Raw genomic sequence first — 20,091 nt, forward strand, 5'->3', positions numbered from 1 at the left:
AAAAGATGTTGCAACAGCGACTGCCAGAAGAAGCAAGCCGTGACAGTGCAGGCTGCAGCAACACAGTTCTCCACTGCAGCCTTTCAAATGGGCGTCGCTTTAATAGGCATGTTTTTCCCCTTTGATTACTCACTTCCTCTCAGAGCAAGAGGAGCCAAATGTTCATTACGAGCCAAGAACTTTCTTTTTTGGGGGGGGTATTATTTAATGGCGTTGTATGGCTGCTAGTCACACACTTTAAATCATCAGTGGTGTGACCATCTCTTTCCTTCCTGACGATTGCTGAGAAACGGCAGCGCAGACAACGAACCGCTTTTTATTTACCTCTCATAAATCAGGAGCGGCCGGGCCTCCTTTGTTCAAACCAAAAAGAAAATAAGCTGGTCGGTAAAACGTTACCACCAGGCTGAGTAATACCCACACAGGTTCAGGAATCCCGCACTCTAACCCGCCGGGGCTCAAAGCATCCCCATCTGTTTCCTTTCAAAATATTTAATCGGAGACAAAAGTGACAGTGGGGGAAGGGAGCAGGAGATCAAGCGAGGCCGGAGAAAACCACCTCTTCCTCAGGCCGACAACGAGCTCCCTACGAACACACTTAAGCCCTGAGAAGCAAAACTGCTGAGGAGAGAGTGGCCAAAGGCTTTAATCTGCAGATTTCAGGAGGCAAAACATTTCCTCTCTCCCACAGGAGCTGCCGGTCTGCAGCGCTCCCCACCCCCTTCCCTCAGCCGGGCTCTCCTCCCATGTCAAAACTCCCACCGCGGCAGAAGCTGGCTAGATAAACACGGCGGCCCCCAGATGCATCCCCTCGGAGGCCGAAGTAATAGGTCATGGGAAACAAGCACAGGCGACCATTTCCTTCTGATACTGTGGTCGCCACCAAAGCTGAACAAACTAAAACAGGACTGCATTGCACTTGGAGAAAAGTTCCAGTGGCATATTAGAAGCCATCTTTCTTCCTCAATAAATTGGACTTCCTAGGCTCAACCCTGGCTGCCTACCTGGCTTGGTGTCCTGAGCATCAGTGATACAGGCTAAAGGCCAAGCCATTCCCCCTTTCCCAGCCACTTTTTCCACAATACAAGTGATTTCCATGGGCAGGACATATCTATGACCATGCGCCCTCCCCCGTCAGTCCTGCCATTTCACTTCTGCAGTTCAAAGCTTTCCCACCCCAAACCCAATAACTTTCATTGTTTTATAAAATCTGAGCTTTTCCTCAACATCAGTCAGTCAGGTTTTTAAGGATTTTTAACACGTCAAGAGGGCACAACTATTCTAAGATATTTAAACCAGGAAGCAACCAGGTCATCAGAGGATTTCCTAGGGATCATGAGCTTGAAGAGATTTGGCCAGAAGTAGGTTACATACTTGTCTATTCAAACAAATAATTAGTCCTGTCAAACTATACACTGGGACATTTCCAAAGGGAACAAAAGACATGGCAGTAAAACAGACAAAAATGAAGATAATATAGAAAACGATTTCAAAGCCATTTTACAGACTGGATCTGGCTGCCTTTTTCAAGACAAACTCTTCTTGTTTTGCACAGGGGAAGGGCCAGAAGGCAGCTTTCTGCTGAGCAGAGCTTGCAGACACTGTTGTTACCCTAGAGAGAATGACACGAGGCTATTTTGCTAGCAAGGAGCAATTCTCACCCTCAGGCTCCACAGAATAGTGGTTAGCTCTGCATTAGTACCTACCACAGGTTCCTTAAGGGCCCCCACGAAATAATCAGGGCTCGCCTCCTGAATGTGAAGTTGGCGACTGTTAGCGTGGATGCAGCCTGTGCTCCCCGTCCCCGTGACTAGGTACTGCTGACAGCAATTAAGAGGGGTGTGATCAGTGGGAGAGCTTCTGCTCCCAGGCAAGAAGGTTTTCTGGAAACTCTGGCTCATTCTGTCAGCACTTGAAAGTTAGAGAAGAGATTAGCCCTTTCCTAAGAGTTAATGCCGAAACTTGTGCTAAAAGAGGGACTTCTGGTGAAGAGAAAAAACTCTCAATTGGAAGGGGTAAACACGGGTTATGAAGTACTCAGCCGACCCTCACTTTCTGATGACATACAACGTGGTTTAGTAAGACACTCGCTGGCTTTGGAACTGAAAAGGGACGGAGCGGTATTTACCGACACATATTGAGCAAGCACTACCAGCGTACTGCCAGCAGAAGGAGAACAAAACCGTAGCTCTGCAGACTTGGACGAACATCTGACAACTAAACATGACTTGTAAAGAACAACTAACTACAAAGGGCCTGTGTCATGGCTCAGTCTGAACACACACACACACGCATGCTTTTTAAAAAAGCTATGGTACTCTTTGATTTGTTTTTACAGCATATCAGTGGTCGGCGGTGCCCAGCATTTTGTGTGGCACTGGAAAATGGCTTTCCTATTAAAGTAACTTTAAATTCTCAAAGTTAACAGTTCTCAGAGAGACAGCTCTATTGCATAAAGACGTAATTCTCAAACAGGTTTCTTCGACCAGTTTGAAATACAGAAATCAAGAATAACACAGCAATGTTGACAGTGGCTAGTAAATACTAGAAGGCACACTATTAAGGAACTAGCTGACAGGCTTTTCTGTCCCCAGTCAGCCTTTCTACTGTGCAAAGTAAAGTATCTTGTTTGTTACAGCACCATGAGGATCTCATCTTTACTGTCACTTCACCCACCCCTGCTCCCATTCATCATCTTTCATTTAAAAACCGACCAAAATGAAACAAAAACAACTAATCAGACGTCCCCTGTAGGGGATGCATTCAGCAGTGGAGTTCTGGGCTAGGAGTTCAAGATTTACTGAAGGCAACTCCAAAGCACAGGAGAGAGATTTTTTTTTTAAATGATGTTCTACTCTTCCTTTCCCTGTCACAAAAATGATGCTCAGTGCTACTCTTGCTGCTGATGTACCTTGTCTTGCTGTATACTCATTGTCTTCAATCAGCCTTGCTAATCCAAAGTCAGCAATCTTGCATATTAGGCCATTTCCCACCAAAATGTTTGCAGATCGCAGATCTCTGTGTATATAATTCATTCTTTCGATGTACGCCATGCCTGCAGCCACCTGCGTGAAACACAATGGGTGCATTTTAAAAGGAACTCGGACATCAGTGGGCTACACAACACGCGCACCTAAATGCTCAATACTCTGAAAACAGACCTGGGCTGCCATGTCCACTAAATTCGGTAACTTCAAGGCTCTTCCTTCGCCATCTTTTAAGAAATCTAGCAAACTTCCTGTGAATGCAAAGTAGACACAATACAGAAATGTTACGGAAACAATGGCTATCAGGTTGGAGATGCAACAATATATGCAATATTAAAGACAACAATACTTTGAGTTCAAGCAGACAATTTCAAAACAACAACAAACACAAGAGTTTTTTTTCCTACTATACTTGTTTCACTCTGCATTAAGGTCGGCTTGCAGAAGAGTATGTCACTAGTCCAAAGAAAGTTGCTGGAAAAAGAAAGTTGTTTTTAATTTTCCTGACCATTACTAAGAAAGCTGATCTTTCTTAACTTTTCCAATGCTCTTTGAAACTGTATACCTGCTGCTCTCAAAAGGCCTCAGCTCGCTGAAAAGTATCAGCTTGGTTCCAAGCCACACAAGCTACAGAAAAAGTCAGATCCCAGCTCAAGCTGCTCCAAAAGAAAGGTCAGCCTGGAGCCTGGTAAGTCCAAATGGGCTAGCACTAACAAAGGCTAATTTTCTTTAGGAAACTGGTAACACACTATTGGCAGCCTTCCTTCTGTAGTTAACAAAAAACTAGCTGTAGCATGAACCATTAATTTTAGATGACCACTGTGCAAAACTAGAGAAGACCAAGCAGAGATCAAATGGAAGTGATTTTAGCAAAAGCAATACGGACACAACTCCGTTTTGTAAGGAAAAGCAAGGAAGTCCCCTGTAGCTTTTAAAAATAGCATAGAATGCTACAGCTCCCTTCCCAATCTTTTATTTAAACGGAGAAGTGTAGCAGTCTCCTTTAAATAAGGTCAGTGAATTGGTTTAATAAATAAGGGGAAAAGACAGATGATTAGGCATTTCTCCCTTGATAAATCCTCAGCCTCAACCTCAGAAACAAAGACGTAAAATGGTACAGTAAAAAATAGTAAACTAAGCCAAAATAAACCACACATTTCAAAAGGCTTTTGAGAAGTTGTTCTTTTCTTTCTTTCTTTTTTTTTTTTCTTTTAATGGGAAAAAGCACATGCCTGTCACTAAGACATATGATTAAAGTGTGAGTTAGTCAGTGCTTGGATGCCTCTGAGCAGGGAGGTGGGCAGGTACCTGCCAGGAAAATAAAAATCAACTCCAAATAGTCTGAAAAAATGTACTGAAAAATTCAGTGTATCCTCCAATGTACAATGAAACTTCCCTGTGAGAACTTATGTTTCCTATTTGGTTCCTTTGCTTTTCCAAAACAGGCAGAGTTTTTTGCTCTACTCTCAGCACCCCTGCTGGAGATCTGATGGAGCTAAAAGTTTTTCTTTTCTCATTTTACTACATTGTTACCAGTTAGGTAGCTTAAAGAAAAAAAGAAGGGAGAAGGAGAAAGGGAAGGGGAAAGAACAGGGAAAAGAAAAGAGGAAAGAATCATATGTGCAAATCATATATTAAAATGATGCAGTTGGAAACACTTAAGATGCACTGGCTTCTCGCTTCTCCACCTCACGCAAACTTTCTTTATGTGTTTCTTGCTTGTACATCTAGGGGATTTTAGTTTTTGGGCCCCATTAAGAGTTGGATGACTCTGTATGAGACTCAGAGACTTCCTCTGAACTTCGACAAAGAAAAAATACTGTTATCAAGGGCAGCAGCTCTGGCTTCACCTTTGCTCATGTACTCTGTGACAATGTAGATAGGTTCTTCAGACACCACGGCGTAAAGCTGGACCAGTTTGTCATGTTTTAGCTTCTTCATGATTTGGGCTTCCTCCAGGAATGACTCTGGAGACATAGTGCCAGGCTTCAGAGTCTTGATAGCCACTTTAGTATTTCCATTCCACGTACCTACAAGCACAGACATTTAGTTAGATTAAACATCTTCTGCTCCTTTTTCTGACTGATACATAAAACGGAGGAGTAAACTAGCAAGGACACAATACTGTTTTTTTAAGAGTGGTTTCACATTTTGCCTTTTCATTTACATTCCTCCCACGCCTCCCTCATGTTTTAGTCTTTTTCTATTATACCAAAAAATAATACTCCCATTGGCACTGGGGTGTGATCTCTCTTGTCTTATTCAGACAACGCTTCCAGTGATGTCCACGGAAACCTCCTCTGAGTAAAAAATGCAGGACTGCTGAAATCCATCTTTATGTATTTCCCTGCTAATAAGTAATGACTCCAGACAACAACACAGCTCCAGTCACAGATTTTGGATAACAGAACTGGTTAAACCCAGAACTTTCCATTTGCAAGACATTTTGACATTTTGTTTTTCTTCTGAGTCAGAGGAAAAAAATATATAAGAAAAATTCCCAAGGAACAAATTCTGAATCGATTTCATTTCACAAACATGGGCCTGTCTCCAGAACGAAATGTGTCTTTTCCCTTCCCCTCCTCGCCCCTGGAAGCCCGGCAGCTGCTGGCTGAAAATGAGGAGGTTCCTGCCCACCTCACCTTGTTCTCCGCTTGTGGTTAGGACTGACGTGGTCCACCATCATGATCTACCAACCCTCACAAGTGGGGCAGAGGGGCTGAGGATGTGCCAGCGCTGCTCCTGAGGAGCTGGGGCATCCTTGTGCCTGCACCGGCCCCAGGATAGGGAGAGCCAAAAGGGCCCTGGGGTGCTGGGGTGCAGGGAAAGGAAAGGCAGGCACCTGGCTCTGGACCCCAAAAGCCTGCACGAGGACCTGGGGAGAGCTGGGGAAGGCTGACTCAGGGCTTCCCACAAGAGGTGGGGTGGCACTTGGGAATTTGCAAGGAGGACAGGGAGGACCGGAAAGGAAAAAATAAACAGCTACCTACGTTAACAGGCTTCTCTGGGGCGCAGGGGAAGGGAAAGCGCAGAAAATGAAAGCGGGCAGAAATATCACTTCCCTAGTGCCTTCTGGTTGTCCCCGGGGCAGGTTTCCCAGAACCCTGCTTCAGAGGCTGGGCTGCCGTGGAGCTGAGTGGGAGCCCTGAGCTACCAGCAGCCTGCAGCGAGGGCTGCAGTCACCAGCCCTGGAAGCGCAGGATCCCCAGCAGCTTGCTCTCTGAGCTGGCAGAAGTCCAGACGAAAACATCTCAGCTGTGTGTTTTCATACAGCGTTGTGGAGTTGTCAGACACACACAGAACTACGGGTGTTCAGAAAAATTCTTGACTGTCTTTACTGATAAATTCACTGCTATGGTCCTACAGTAAAGAGGAGCCAAATGCAATGGAAGCGATGGTAAATGCTTTTTTTTTTTTAAGTTACTATTAAAATAAATAAAAAAAATATTTTTTATGCAGTTACAAGCAGTCCACGCTCTTCCCATCGTCTCTCTATAGAGCACTCACTGACTGGAGAGTGCTGCCGTGCCATTCTTCTAATTGGGATCCCAAAGATCCCATACAGTGTGTGATCTGTTGACAGGAAGCCGTGTTTTAACAAGGTGGGAGAGCAATACTGTGTGACTTCAGATGTAAATTGTATCGGGAATAATCTACTCTGCTGCACATGAGCATGAAAATAGCAGAAGACCTACAAAGTACATTGAAGATTGAGGCTCAAATCTAGCTTCTGTACATTAAGGTGTCAACAAAAAGGGTAATGCCTAGTATTTATTTGTGAAAAGCACACTGACAATCAGTTACCGTGGCTCAGCCACTGCGCAGGAACTGGCTAAGCCAAAATAGCTTCACTGTGAGCTTTTGCAGCCTGCCAGGGCATAAATGAAGTGGGTCGCTTTTTGTGTGAGCAGGCAGTTCCCAGCTGCCATCTCGCCTCGTCCGGGGCAGGGGAGAAGCGGTGGGGGAGCCACTGCGAGTGCTGCCTGTTGCTTCCAGGACTGCTGCTCATGCAGCTACAGGCTGTTTGAGGAGGGCTTGAGATGTATATTAGCCAGAAGTGTGCAGTGTGAGTTTGGTTTCCGCTGCGCCTTGGTTTTCTTCTGCCAGCTCAGTGCCAGGTGCTGTGACCACTGCTGGTGCTGCAGTAATGTCCTGAGCACCTAAGGCAGGCTCCTGAGCTCTTGGTTTCACCCAGTCCTCCAACTCACAGCTGAAGCAGGGCTCCACTTCAGTGGCACTAACGTGCAAGCTGGGAAGGATGCAGCTTCTAATGGATGCCCTTCTAATTTCAAGCAGAGTGGCCAAAATCTTTTGGGATGGGTGAAAGGGAGTGTGTCCCATATAGAGCCACTGAGACACGGACCCGCAGAGCGCACGGACCCGCAAAGCGCTTCGGTCCCAGTCACTCGCAGAAGCACCACCAGTTATACAAACTGGGGCAGAACCTGAGCCTCACGGACACCAGGGTTTTTGTCACTGACATTAATAAACTAGGATTTTACCTTTGGTTGAAAAAAGAAAATCAGACAAAAAGGTTAGCTTATTCTCTCATCCAATTTAAATTGTTGAATTTTCTTGTTGTGTTTTGGTATCTTTATATCGCATAGACAATTAAATAACTGTCATTAGTGGAGCCCTCCCTCTGAACTCCTCCTGCAGGTAGTTAGTTACTACTTAATGTCTTTTTTATTCTTTTTTTACTGTGTTAATCTATTCCAATTTGGTAACGCTTCAGGGCTATTAACATTTTTACTTTACATTAGGAAAAATAATGTCACAACTGTAATAATATTTTCTCCATTTCTGACAGATATTTGGTACTGGCACCTGGCACTTTATTTCTCATAGCTGATTTTTTTTTTTTTAAATTGCATTTGCTACTTTAGCTTATTGTAACAGTTTAAGATCCATGGCACAAAAAGCTGACCACTAACTATTAACATCAACTTGAAACTCTCACGTGCATTCAAGATGGAAAACAAAAAGGTGAAACTGCAGTTATATAGGGATGCTAACATAAAACATAGTTTGTTTTTATCTTTCTTTTTTTTGGTAATAGCTCAAACACATCCTACAAATTTCAGAGACTTGCTGCCATGCTCCTTGCTGTAGTCTTGCAACGGAAAACAGCTGCAAGAGCCCAGGAGAACCCACTGGTTATTTTGGTTTTACATTCTTTGTGTCGCTGCAACAAAAAGAATGACCAAAGCACTCCACCAAATGACTATGAAGTAAAGAAACAACATATGGTGATTCTTTATTTGAATCAGACATTTTAAAGAGGCTACACAGAATGCAGTTTGGCACCAAAATTGAGCCCACCTCTTATTAAATGGCCACTACATTGTGTTTCAATGCTATGGCTATTCTAAGATTTATATATATTTTTAATTGCTATTGTTCTGTAGTCATTAAAAGAATGAGGCCCATAGAAAGGGAGTAGTAAGTAAAGCTGGCAAGTGGGCAGAAAACAATGTCAGTGGATTTGGAAAATGTCAGTATTTCTGGACTTCAAAGTGTGGGTTCAGCTGGGCTGGGCAAGTCTTGACTCTATTGTCCCTGGTCTCTATATTGAGTTATAGGATTCTGCTGCAGATACAAATTTCAAAACGGAATTAATGAAGTGGATGCACGGGAAAGCTAGCTTGACAATATTAGCTTGCTGATACTTTGTTTTAAGTCTGGGGGAGGGGATGGAAGCATTTTCAGGGTCTGACCCCACCAATGCTAAAACAAATGAGGAAAGAAAAATGTCTGTTTAACAGGTTAATTTCTGGTTAGTCATTCTGCTTTAAAAGTTTAGCATCATTTCTATTTTAAAATCTGACAACTGTGTAGTCACTCAAATAAACTCAATGCAATTAATGAAGTTGAAAGCCCTAAACTCTTGTATCAGTGTGTGTAAATCAAAGTAAGTTTCCATGGGGATTACTGTATGTATGTCTATTTGAGGTGATATAGACTACCATTTTGTATTATTCTGATCTTTTAGCTTTAAGATCTCTACTTGAAATGCTCATTTCAGCCAAGAGGGCCTTAAAAGATCCATCCAAAGCAAAATATATTCTCTGCCTTACCACGCCACACTTCAGCGAAACAGCCCTGACCAAGCTTCTGTTCCAGAAATAATGAATCACGTGCAACTTCCCATGCATCTTTAGCCAATCCAACAGTTTGTGGGGTATTATTCGTAGCAATCACAGTTAAGTTAAAACACAAACCATCAGCTTTCTCTATAGGAGAGGAAATTAATAAAAAAAACACACTTATAATCCAAAATTATGCATGCATTGAGAAAGATGGAAGGTGAGTTGTATTTCAGTGCTGCATTAAAGTTCATTTGCAAACACTGATTTTTGGATACTGAAGGTAAAGACTTTTTTTATTAGCTTGCAGAAAAAGGCTCACTGGTATAATTAACAGATTGCTATGTGAGCTGTGATTTATTATTAAAATGGTGGTAATTTGTCATAATTGAAGCCTTCCAAGGAAACATGAAATTTCAGTTTTCTTTTGCCATCAATTACAGTAAAAGTTGAAGATTAAATAATTTCAGGGTCAAAGATGTGATTCCAAAGGTATTTCTCCTAACAATTTGAGCTTTGCTCTTTTTTTCTTGTGGGTCACGATGTCCTACATTTTCACCTTCCATCTTGCAATCCCCACACAGAGAGCTATTTTAGAATAATTATTTTGCTCCATACCCATCCATACTTCCCCAAACTGCCCATTTCCCAGTCTCTTGATCAACTGTAGGGATTCTCGTGGAATTTCCCAGACATCTTTGGTTTTGACAGACAGATCAGTAAGCCTTGGCATTCCTTTATGACAGGGGACTACTAAGCGGCAGCAAAGACCTGCAGCTCTCTCTGATGGAGCCAGAAGTGAAGCCAACAGCAAAGAAGAGGAAAGAAAAAAAAGTGTGACATGAAACAAAAACAGTAAGCATAAAAACAATGCTACTCACAACAGCTGTTAGTTGCATACCACAAAGCATCCTGGAAGATTAGAAATTGAACACTGAAACATATTCATCTGAGACAGAACAGGAAATATTTTAGTTTCTGCTTCCACAGCCTGCAATTGAAGGTGACCTTCAATGGTTTCTCTTGTGGACTCAGGATTTCCCTTCTCCCACAAAGCTGCATTAAGATAACTGCATAAGTAACTGGTATAGTATAGTACAGTATAACTTTTAAAAAATCATCAGTAATTCACAAGCTGATTTGTTCCTGAACTAAGTAAAAGAAACATAGGGAAGATTCAGTTTTTCTGAGAATCACAGTGATGAAAATTAGGCAGAGCTTTTGCAATTTTTTTAATGTGACCTCTGAAAAGGTATTTTTTATACCCTGTTCTGTGAAAATGTATTTTTCTGGGTATCCTCTAGCAGTCTTTTTCTTGCATTATTTATAAAACAGACCTTTATTAGTACATGAAGCCAGTCCTGCATCATTTGGGGCAGATTCATTACACTTATTTCTTGCAAAGCTTCACAGAAGACTGAACTGTGACAAAAGTCACAAAATATTTTAGCCAGAGTAAAAACAATGATTTATATATATATATATATATATATTTACATACATGTTGTGTAATGTACTGTGCAGCACAAAGTAGACTATGATATAAAGCTTACAGAGAAGCTTGTATCTTAAAACAGGGGCAGTAGAGCAGGACAAGGTGGGGAACTGCTACTGTTTTTTAGTCTCAAATACAGTCCTTATTCTGCTGAGCAAGGTTTCTTTCTGGGAAGGTGAAAAGCTTGTTTCAGCATCACAGGGTGGGCAAACACCGAAGTTCCTGCAACACCACACTCTACCTCCTCAGCACAGCTGTTATGAGGTGGTGGGTCAGTCCCCAGAGACACCCTGACATGAACGTTGGGCTTCCTGTAGCAAGACAGCAAAGCCCACAAAACACGGGAAGATGAGCTGGTCAGTTGGCACATCTTATTCCAAGATAATTGCAATAGGAGTATCAGGGTAGGGACTACTCCGAATATGGACAGTATCTGGAAAGCTTCCTTATAGTTTGGACAGCTGCAGAGAAGAACTAGAGGTTTTCAAGACCTCCTTGTCTTCTTTAATTGAAACAACAACAACAAACAAACAACTTGGCATGCTGGTGCTCCTGTAAGCCTGGGCTGCGCGCACCAGAACAATACTTATTCTTGAAAGACTTGCTGTTAGGGAATGGTGAATGGTGCTCTGACTCCAAGCGCGCTGTTAGTGGACTTCAGCCTGATGTCAGGACACCCTGTGGGTCGCAATATTTTTGGCCTGGAAATCTCATCTGTGAAGCAGGTAATTTTACTATCCAGGTAAGCAGGGGCTGGGATAAGTCTGGATAACAGGGCTACTCGGCAATGTGATGGGAGTGCAGTGTAGGGATACCTGGGCTGTGCCTGTGCAAAGCTACACTTGGTACTTCCAGCTCCTGACCCAGGACTGGACAGCTATGGGATGAAGGCTGGTGGCACTGACCTATGGACTCTGCAGTGGTTCTTCAGGAACCACACTGATCTTTACAGAGCCATTTGGGCATCGCTGAATTCTTTCCAGAAGTAAATCTAGGCAGTCACAAATCTATCTCCCTGAATCCAGAGTGCTGAGCAGGTAGTTAGAGACAGTGTTTATGTTTTGAGTCAGCTGGGGCTGGGCGTAGGTTACCTGGGCATGGGAGACTGCAGGTGAAACCTCTGTGGGATGGGTCTGTACCATGCACTCCTGAGCTACCCTGCATGGATCTCACCAATTGTGTCTCTGTGTTGCAAGGAAATGACTTTTTCCATATTTGTCCAGAGATAAATGTGTCTCTGCATCTGTGCATGGGAAATACGCAACCCAAATATTTTGACCACAGATAACTAAAAGTTGATGTACACCAGTTGGTACAAGGAGTTTGAAAATTATCATGCTTAGATGTGAGTTTCTATACATTATTTAGCTTAGTTTAATGCAGAGTCACCAGAAACAGCTAGAAATTCTCCCAGGCAGCATACACCCACGAGAAACTGGGCGGAGAAGACAGCCAGATGTCTAGTATGAATAGCATAAGAATACAGCAGACAGAATACAAAGAATACAGAAAAAAACACCCCACAAAGAAGTTGATTTCCCAGTAAAATTTATGAAAAGTTTTTGAGCAGTGAGCATTTGGGGTCACTTGCTAATATTATGAAAAGCTAAAGTGAGGAAAAAATAAAAAGAATAATTTAAAATTCAAACTTCTGCTTTGAAAATGCCCATGCTGAGAAGCATGGCAATCTTCTACATAAAAACCAGTGGTCTTATGCAGAGGTCTGGGGTTTTTTTAGTTGTAACTATTGTATACCAGTCCCCAGTGACAGCAGGATGCACTTTTGGGTTGAATAGTTCACGTTACATTTTAATCACAGGAATTTAGAAAGAAAAAAAAAAAAGAGCTTGGTGGGTGGACACAGTATGCATAAAGAAACACCCGCCTTGCTGTATTTATTTTTAAAATTAGACCAATTAAAATTTAAATGTAAATACTCTGCACAATGAACACAAACTCAATGGGAAAAATTGAGTCAGGTAATATATGCAAACCTTTTGGTCATTGCTTTAAGTGACTGAATTCCACAATGCAATTCCCTATTTGCTTTATTAGGAATACTGTGCCGCAAAAGGTACATATTAGCACTCGCTTATGCAGAGGGAATTCAGATGTGCTAGTCAAATTGAGTTTGCTTAGAAAAGGGAGAGCAGGCAAAGCCTTTACCTCAGTAGAGTGCTAGCTTTTAAAAGCTCAGCCACTGTATGCTGTGAACAGCACTCAAAGCCATTTATAACTGTAATGGGAAAGGGATAATGGAAGATGCATTACAACAAGCAAGAGACATAGCTCAAATGACTCTTTAGGGCATCTTACACATCCGTCAGCTCAGCAGTAAACACTTGCTTTAAAGTACTAAAGAGTGCTACCTATTATCTGAAAAGTTACCTGAATAATGCTGAACCAGCTGCTGAAGAGTTTCAAATTGTGCCCGAGTTGTGATATAATATCCACCATTGTCAAGTTTGCGAATCTTATAATGTTTGACATGATCTCCTTTCATATCATCCCAGTCACGAATAGACAGGGAATAGGCACCTGTTCCAAGAAAAGGAGAAAGAAAAAATTGTAAGTAGCTTTTAGACACAAATTTTCATTTGCTGGTCATTTGTTATAAAGTGAAATAGAAATTGCTTCAAAAATACCTATTGTATCTTGAAAATAACAAGAGAATCTAACATTAAAGTAGGTATCACAGAAATTTTAGTGTTCACACCATGTCTCTTTCATACTTTTCTGGAAAGAAATCAGGATGTCTATGTAAATGAAAACTCAGATTTTAACATTTAGTGCTTCAGGTTATTAAATTGACTTTTCCCATTTTAAGTGCCAGGTCACACTGCAAATACTCTACCTTAGGTAAATGCCAGTAGGTGGTAAATGTCAAGATTTTCATAGGAAGGACTGGAAATAATGACTTTATATACAGGTAGTGTTGTCACCCAGATGGACCCCAAGCTTCTTTACAAACACTGAGCAAACAAATTAGCATACTTTGTACGTCACAGTCCTGGGAAGGCTGTACTCTGCTAATACTATGCACCAGAAGACCTGCAGGAATTGCAAATTTCACTTCACAAATCCATGCTGGAACTCTAGAGCTTACTGATGGGATTCAGATGCAGTTGCCCCCAACCACAGGGGTTAGGGGCCATGTGAGATGCCTCAAGACATTCTGCTTGGCAGCAGTTTTCCCACAGGCTGGGCCACCAACATGGGGACCTGCACATTCAGGCGTCTTAATTTGAAGCACGGTCCTATTCGAGATACAGTGACACCGATCTGTTGGTTCTTCATAGATTCAAAGATGAAGCCATATTTTACAGCACAATGCACTTTTCTGAGCAAAAACATGGCCATCTCAAAGGCAGTGAAGTCATGTCTTCACTCGGGGCTTAGATGGATATTGTGTTTATTCAAAGATAATTCAGGCATTAGAAGAAAAATACAAGGGTAACTGGCAGCTGCAGAGATGTCAGAAAGGTCCTCCTTCTGGAGTCCAGGCTGCTTGCGCTGGTAACCATTTCAGCTAAGAACAGGGAAGGAAAACCACTAGCAGACAATTTTGGATAGTCTGAAAGGTAGAATGATTCCTACAGTCTGATGGCACTGACTGCTGATGATCCAAATCACAGTACTTTTCAACACACACAACAGATTCACATCCTCCAGAATCATCTTCAGCTAAATGAAATAGTTTAAAAAACCCCACAGTTACGTGGTTAAGATTCCTGATATAAAATGTCTTTCTTGGATGTCTCCCCAGGAGGATGTTTTATGGAACTCTAAAATTTATCTGACTGTGTTATACTGCAACAGGTCACACTGGTAAATGGCTCACCACTGAGTGGAGCAGCAGTGGAGAACAAAACTTCTCCACCCTGACTCCGTGACACCAAGGACTTCTCAAATTCCCTGTTGTTTATCCTCTAAATAGGAGGAACAGAGCCAGCACTTACACACATGATTCTGTTTTATGTGAATGGCAGACACCCTCAGAGAAGTGACAGGGTTTTTATTTCTAAGTGTAGAAAAATACTGTTTGTTTAGGTTATTCTTCTGAGGAGATTCTCCCACTAAGTAAGGACATCTCTCTAAGCTAGGAGTTCAAAGCTTTTGGGGGATTTGCAAGCTAATTTCGTGCATGCCTTGTACCAGCACTGCTGGTTGTACACTGTCTGCCTACTTTCAAATTTTTCCAGGCAGGGTTTTCCACCTCTGCATTTGTGAGTTTTGATCCACAAACACAGCAGCAGCTGTATTTTCTTTAGTCACACTCCCTGCCTATCTGGTCACTATTTCAGATTCTTTAGGAAAATGTAAACAATCTCTGGCTCCAGGTCTGCAATCAGATCTGCGTGGGTGGCCCTTCATGGACCCCCGATGACCTCAGATCAAGTTGCAGGACTGGAGCTTTAGTTCAAATCTGGACAAAAACAAGAACCAAGATGGATTTTATTATTCATTTATTTAGGCTGTTGATTATTTAGACTACTCATTATTATCCGCTGATAGATTGAAATATAAAAGATACACATAATAAAAATTTGGGTAGAAATATGACATTACAATATATCATTCTAATGAATTTTTTAAAAAACAAACCTAAAACCAGACAGCATTGGAGGGTGGAGATTGAAACCAGGTGAAGGATTATCCAGACAAGAGCTGATGAAGTACCTTGGTAGTGAGGCATTGAAAGAAATGAAAAGCCAGCTCTGACTGATTTATTTTGGAAGTAAGGAGAGAAGGCGACCATGATCAAGGGAGGTTAAATTCACGGTGAAGTCATCCATGATGATACTTTTAATATGATCTTGATTAATTTTATTATTGTTATTATTTAAAGCAGACGGGACAATTCTAGGTCACCAAACAATTCCTGCCTCAAGCCCAAGATGACTAGCTGGGGCAAGGCACTTTGGGAAGGCTTAGTGGAGAATGCACCATGCAGTCCTCCCAGATGATTTTTTCCTTTCCCATGAACAACAAACTCCCTTTTTTGTCTTCTGAGAACATATTTACACACCACAAAGATGAGAAGGGACACAGGCATTTTTGACAAAAAACATGCATGTTTTGTTTTTGCCAACGGCTGTGATGCAAACTCAGCCTGAAGATGCAGGAAGCCTTAAGCCTTAATGCAGAGAAATTCAGCTTGCTGCCATAAACCCCACCATGATGGATGGATTGCTCCATTTTCCCCAATTACAAGAAGCTCTAGTAAAAAACCTGACTTACTTAGCTACGTAAACAGTCCTGCAAAACATATCCCTTATCACTGTGTAAAGAAGGTCAGAACAGACTAAACTGATAACAGGGTTTAGAGAAACAATGTTGTGTTTGTTTTTAGGATCCAAGCATGCTTGTATTAGAGAGTTCTTAAACTCGGCACAGAGTGGAAAGAAGCCTGCCTGCTTCTCACATACACAGCAACAACTGCTGGTGAAAATGGACAGGTGGAGGCTATTTGCAGAAAAAGAGCAAGTCTGGGCATATCTTGGTCCTTGTGAATGTCTCACTGCAAGATAAGGGATGATGAAGCTGCGGGGTGGCAAGACGGGAAATCAGCTGTCTGAAAGAACAGCACGTTGAGGCTGACTTTGTATCATTAATGGTCCTCCGAGGTTGGTACAGTGAAGGAGGATTCCGGTGACTGCAGTAGGCAAAATTCTAAAACTGACAAATTCAGGAGGCAGAATGCAGCACCTGAAGATAGCTCAGACAGAGAAGGGAGAAGTGGTGTTCCTTTAAGTCCTTATTCCAGCCATGACTCCAACCACTTTGCATGCTAACACGAGCTGACAGAGTGTACTCTGATCAAAGCATTGACGACTCAGTGCTTTAATTACATGAACCATCATTAGACTTCAGAACTTAATTCCAGTGACTTCCCAAAGCTATTTTTTCAGATTGCTGGTTAGTTGAGAAATGGCCAAGTTTGTTTTCAGTTAGTTGCATGTTTTCTCCTCAACAGCTGTATGAGTTAAAAAGATCTTTCCATACGTACGAAGCTTTGAAGAAGATGTTGACAGGCCTCACGAATTAAATGTAGAAGCAATGATAGCACCCACCAGGAAAACTGGAATGCCTCCAGTATTTTTACAGGGGAGGAGGAGAATACATCCTTCCACTTGATTTCAACAGAATGTATACAGCCGAATACTTTCTGAATGTATTCATTATAAGTACTTTAAAGTTTTCTCATTGTTAGTCTATGAATTTAAAACTATTTTTCCCCAGGGATCCAGCATTTCAGAGAGGAAAGACAAAAAAACAAACCAACCCTAACCTTCCCAAAATAATAATCAGCATCTTCCTCCCCCACAAACTTCTTACATCTTGCGGCCAAGAAGATCCAGATATTCTGCTTGTTCTGAAGGAAGCAGTAATTTTCCCCCAACTACACTGCAGATTCCCAGCGCCTATTCCCAGTAAGCTAGCCAGCTCTGTCTCTGTCAGCCCCACAGTACTGTTCTGAGGGGCCCGTCTCCACCCAGCTCCACTGCAGTGGTGCTAACCTCAACACATTCAGAGAGACAGCACAATGTTCAGAGTGTGGCAGCAGAGCAGAGCACCCTGCCTGAGCACGACTTGAACTGCAGATGCCACAGGCTGAGCTTGGCATGGGTTGCACTTGGGTAGTTCTCTGCTTCAAACACTCACTCCATAACTCAGGGTGTTCCATCTAATTCCCTAGCACACATACATGCAACATGCCACTTTTCTCTGCCTTCATAGCACTGAAAACAGTATTTTACAAACTTAGTGTGATTTTTTCTCACGTCTTCTCATTTGTAGTCAGAAAAGCTTCGGCCAGCATACCTTTGGTAGTTTCACTTTCCCGGATCAGGAAGGTACCTCTTGGGTTTCCAAACGACAACAGCTGCCTCTCAGCATCTTTTCGGCCAAGTTTGCCAAAGTACCACCTTAAGGAAACATCAGAAACAGTAAGAAAAATGCTATATAGGATTACCGGATAGTGCCACAGAGCTCAGACATGGTAGACAATTTGTGGAAACTATGATTAGTCAAGTATATTCAACCACTATTGTCATACTACGTCTCTTTTATTGTGGCATGGAAGTAATGTGACAGATCTGTGAAGGAGGTATTGTACATTTTGTACTGTAACCTGTGTATTAAGCCTATAATCAGTAGACGCTGAGAACGCTTGTTTGGTGTCTCACAGAAAAGGCCAGATTTGGACAAACTGTAAGCAAGACTTGGAGTGGGAAGGAGTAGGCAAGAAAGAGGGCAGAAAAATGCACTGCTGCTGAAAAGCAGCATTTTTACAGATATTTCTATAAACTATATATTTGACTTACATAGCGACAGATTAGTATTCAACATTTTTTGCTCTGGCACAGCTATGAAACCTCAGTAGAAGGACCAGATGCAACCACTTTACTGTGGTTCTATAAAGCTTTTATAATTTCAATACCTTTTTCTTTCCGGCAGCAATTAATATATATTTTTTTGATTTCACAAGCAATCAAGACAGAGCCATTCCAGATGATGTCTGTATCCTTATAACTGAGTTATCAGAAAAATGCCAATGAACTACAGCAAAATGTAAACTAAGGTACAAACTGTAGCAGCTCAACAGTTGAGTCCATGGCCTTCTGCAGAGCTGATTCAGAAAATGTACAGACGTCCACAAGCCATGCTTTGTGGCACTGCCATGCTCTACCTGCTCAGACACATAAGCTACTCCAATGTAACTCTGACACTGGAAATAACATGGATACACACATCACTCCATTCTTTGCATAGATATGTCCTCATTATGCGTCCTGTTCTATGCTTTGTAGGCATAGGTAGGTATACGTTGATCCAATGTGCGCCGTTTCTGAGATGGTTTGCACACTAATTGACTCCAAACATTTTTGCAAATCGTTTCAGGAAACGCAAGGGCGTCTTTTGCTTAAAGCTTGAAATTAGCTGACACTCGAATAAAGGAAGCAGACCAGTGTTCCTTTACATTTTCTTCCTATGTTTTGACATTGAAAAAGCACTGAGCTTGTGCTGCTTTTGTTACTAATTACCTAATTATTTATCAGTGCAGTCAAGAATTGAAATAAAAATAATGTGAGCCATTTGAAAAATCACTGCAATCAATCAAAACAAACTCCTCAAATCTTCTTCTAATACAGCACTAATGGGTCTTTACAGTGAAAAGAAAACATACTCCTCTGCTTGGATGGAATCGACTGGAGCCACATAATTACTGGGAATGTAACCAGTTTCGCCTGTTGTCAAGGACCGGGCCTCCCACCAGTCTCCTTCCCTGCAGAAAAAGATGTGAGGAAAAGTGAGAGAGAGACACAGCTGTACAGACAGTGCTCTTACTGCTAACAGCACCTGCAACGTGTGTGGCAGGAATTCACAGCAGCTCCTCTCTGTGTCATGGGTGTACTTCTGAGAAAGCTGTTTGCATCTCAGCCACGATAATCTACATATTTCTTTGCATCCGTTATTACTTCACTAATTATTAGGAACGTAGCCTTCCAAATGGAGCATAATGGCATAAACAGGCGTAACAACCCAGTGAAATCTGGTTTGGTTACGGTTGAATTTGGACTGGAATATTGAAAACTGTCTGCATAGCAATTATTCTAATATAGACCCTTGAGAGAGCTTATAGGAGAATGGCAAAATTGAACACACTCAGATCCACTGCTAATTTTAACATGACATTCAAACTTCCATGAGCATTATCCATCTGAAACCCCAAGACAATAAAAAGCCACCTATCAACACAGAGTTTTAGGTTGCCCTTAAAGATCACACTTCATCCTCTAGGTTACCTCTCCTGGCCACCTGGAGGAGATACCTTAAATAGCAAAGGACTTTGCTGCATTTTTAAATACTTAAAATAAACACATTTTTCTACAGTATTTAAATATGAAAAAAGAAACACATTTTTCTACAATATTTAAATATGAAGGAGTCCATGCAGGACCACCTTATGGCAGTGCTCCACAGGCTCAGCATCAATTTTTGTCATACACGTGTACAGTGGGACATGGTATCGTCCTTCAGACAGCCCATGTTGCTGCATACAACTCACAGCTTTAACAAATATTTATCAGGATGCAATGATTTGGGATTTAGCAATTTGTATTTGGTTCTCAGTACCAAATTCCCTGATATGTAACTCCTACTGCTCCTAACAAGCATTCTTTTTTTCTGCTTCTGGACTGCTTAGAAAATTCTTGGTTTCCCTCTCTGAAAAAAAAGAAAAGAAAAAGATTTGTTCACTAAATTATGCTTTTACTAATAAACGCTATTATCAAACGTGGCCAGAAAATTCAGAAAATCCTGCCTCTTCAATAAGCAATCAGTTAAAGAAAGTACACTGTCTGGACTATTACAAACAGGCATGAAAGGTTGTGTGAGGGTGAGCTCTCTTATTTTAAATTTTCAACTCCACTTTCTTTTACAGCTAGAAAGAATACAGAAAACAACTAGAAAACAGCTGTGATGAATCAAAAAAAAAAAAAAGAGAAATGTTTCCAAT

The 20,091-nt window shown here is 41.7% G+C and overlaps 1 protein-coding gene across 8 annotated transcripts in view; it reads right to left on the reverse strand.

Annotated features, from left to right (window-relative positions):
• The window catches only part of FYN (FYN proto-oncogene, Src family tyrosine kinase), a 132,826-nt gene that overhangs the window by 14,540 nt on the left and 98,195 nt on the right, over positions 1–20,091 (reverse strand). For 4 of the 8 annotated variants that reach the window (XM_040550585.1, XM_040550584.1, XM_040550582.1 and 1 more), the window contains 7 exons: positions 18,760–18,858; positions 17,394–17,497; positions 12,957–13,106; positions 9,692–9,856; positions 4,838–5,017; positions 3,162–3,238; positions 2,912–3,065 (listed from right to left, as the gene is read on the reverse strand). In XM_040550585.1, the coding sequence (XP_040406519.1) occupies positions 2,912–3,065; positions 3,162–3,238; positions 4,838–5,017; positions 9,692–9,856; positions 12,957–13,106; positions 17,394–17,497; positions 18,760–18,858 (929 nt within the window). Of the gene's footprint in view, positions 1–2,911; positions 3,066–3,161; positions 3,239–4,837; positions 5,018–9,064; positions 9,221–9,691; positions 9,857–12,956; positions 13,107–17,393; positions 17,498–18,759; positions 18,859–20,091 lie in introns of all 8 variants that reach the window. The other 4 variants (XM_040550586.1, XM_040550587.1, XM_040550588.1 and 1 more) reach the window with 2 other exon arrangements.

Source organism: Cygnus olor, chromosome 3 (genome assembly GCF_009769625.2).
Source record: "Cygnus olor isolate bCygOlo1 chromosome 3, bCygOlo1.pri.v2, whole genome shotgun sequence".
Classification (NCBI taxonomy): Eukaryota; Metazoa; Chordata; class Aves; order Anseriformes; family Anatidae; genus Cygnus; species Cygnus olor.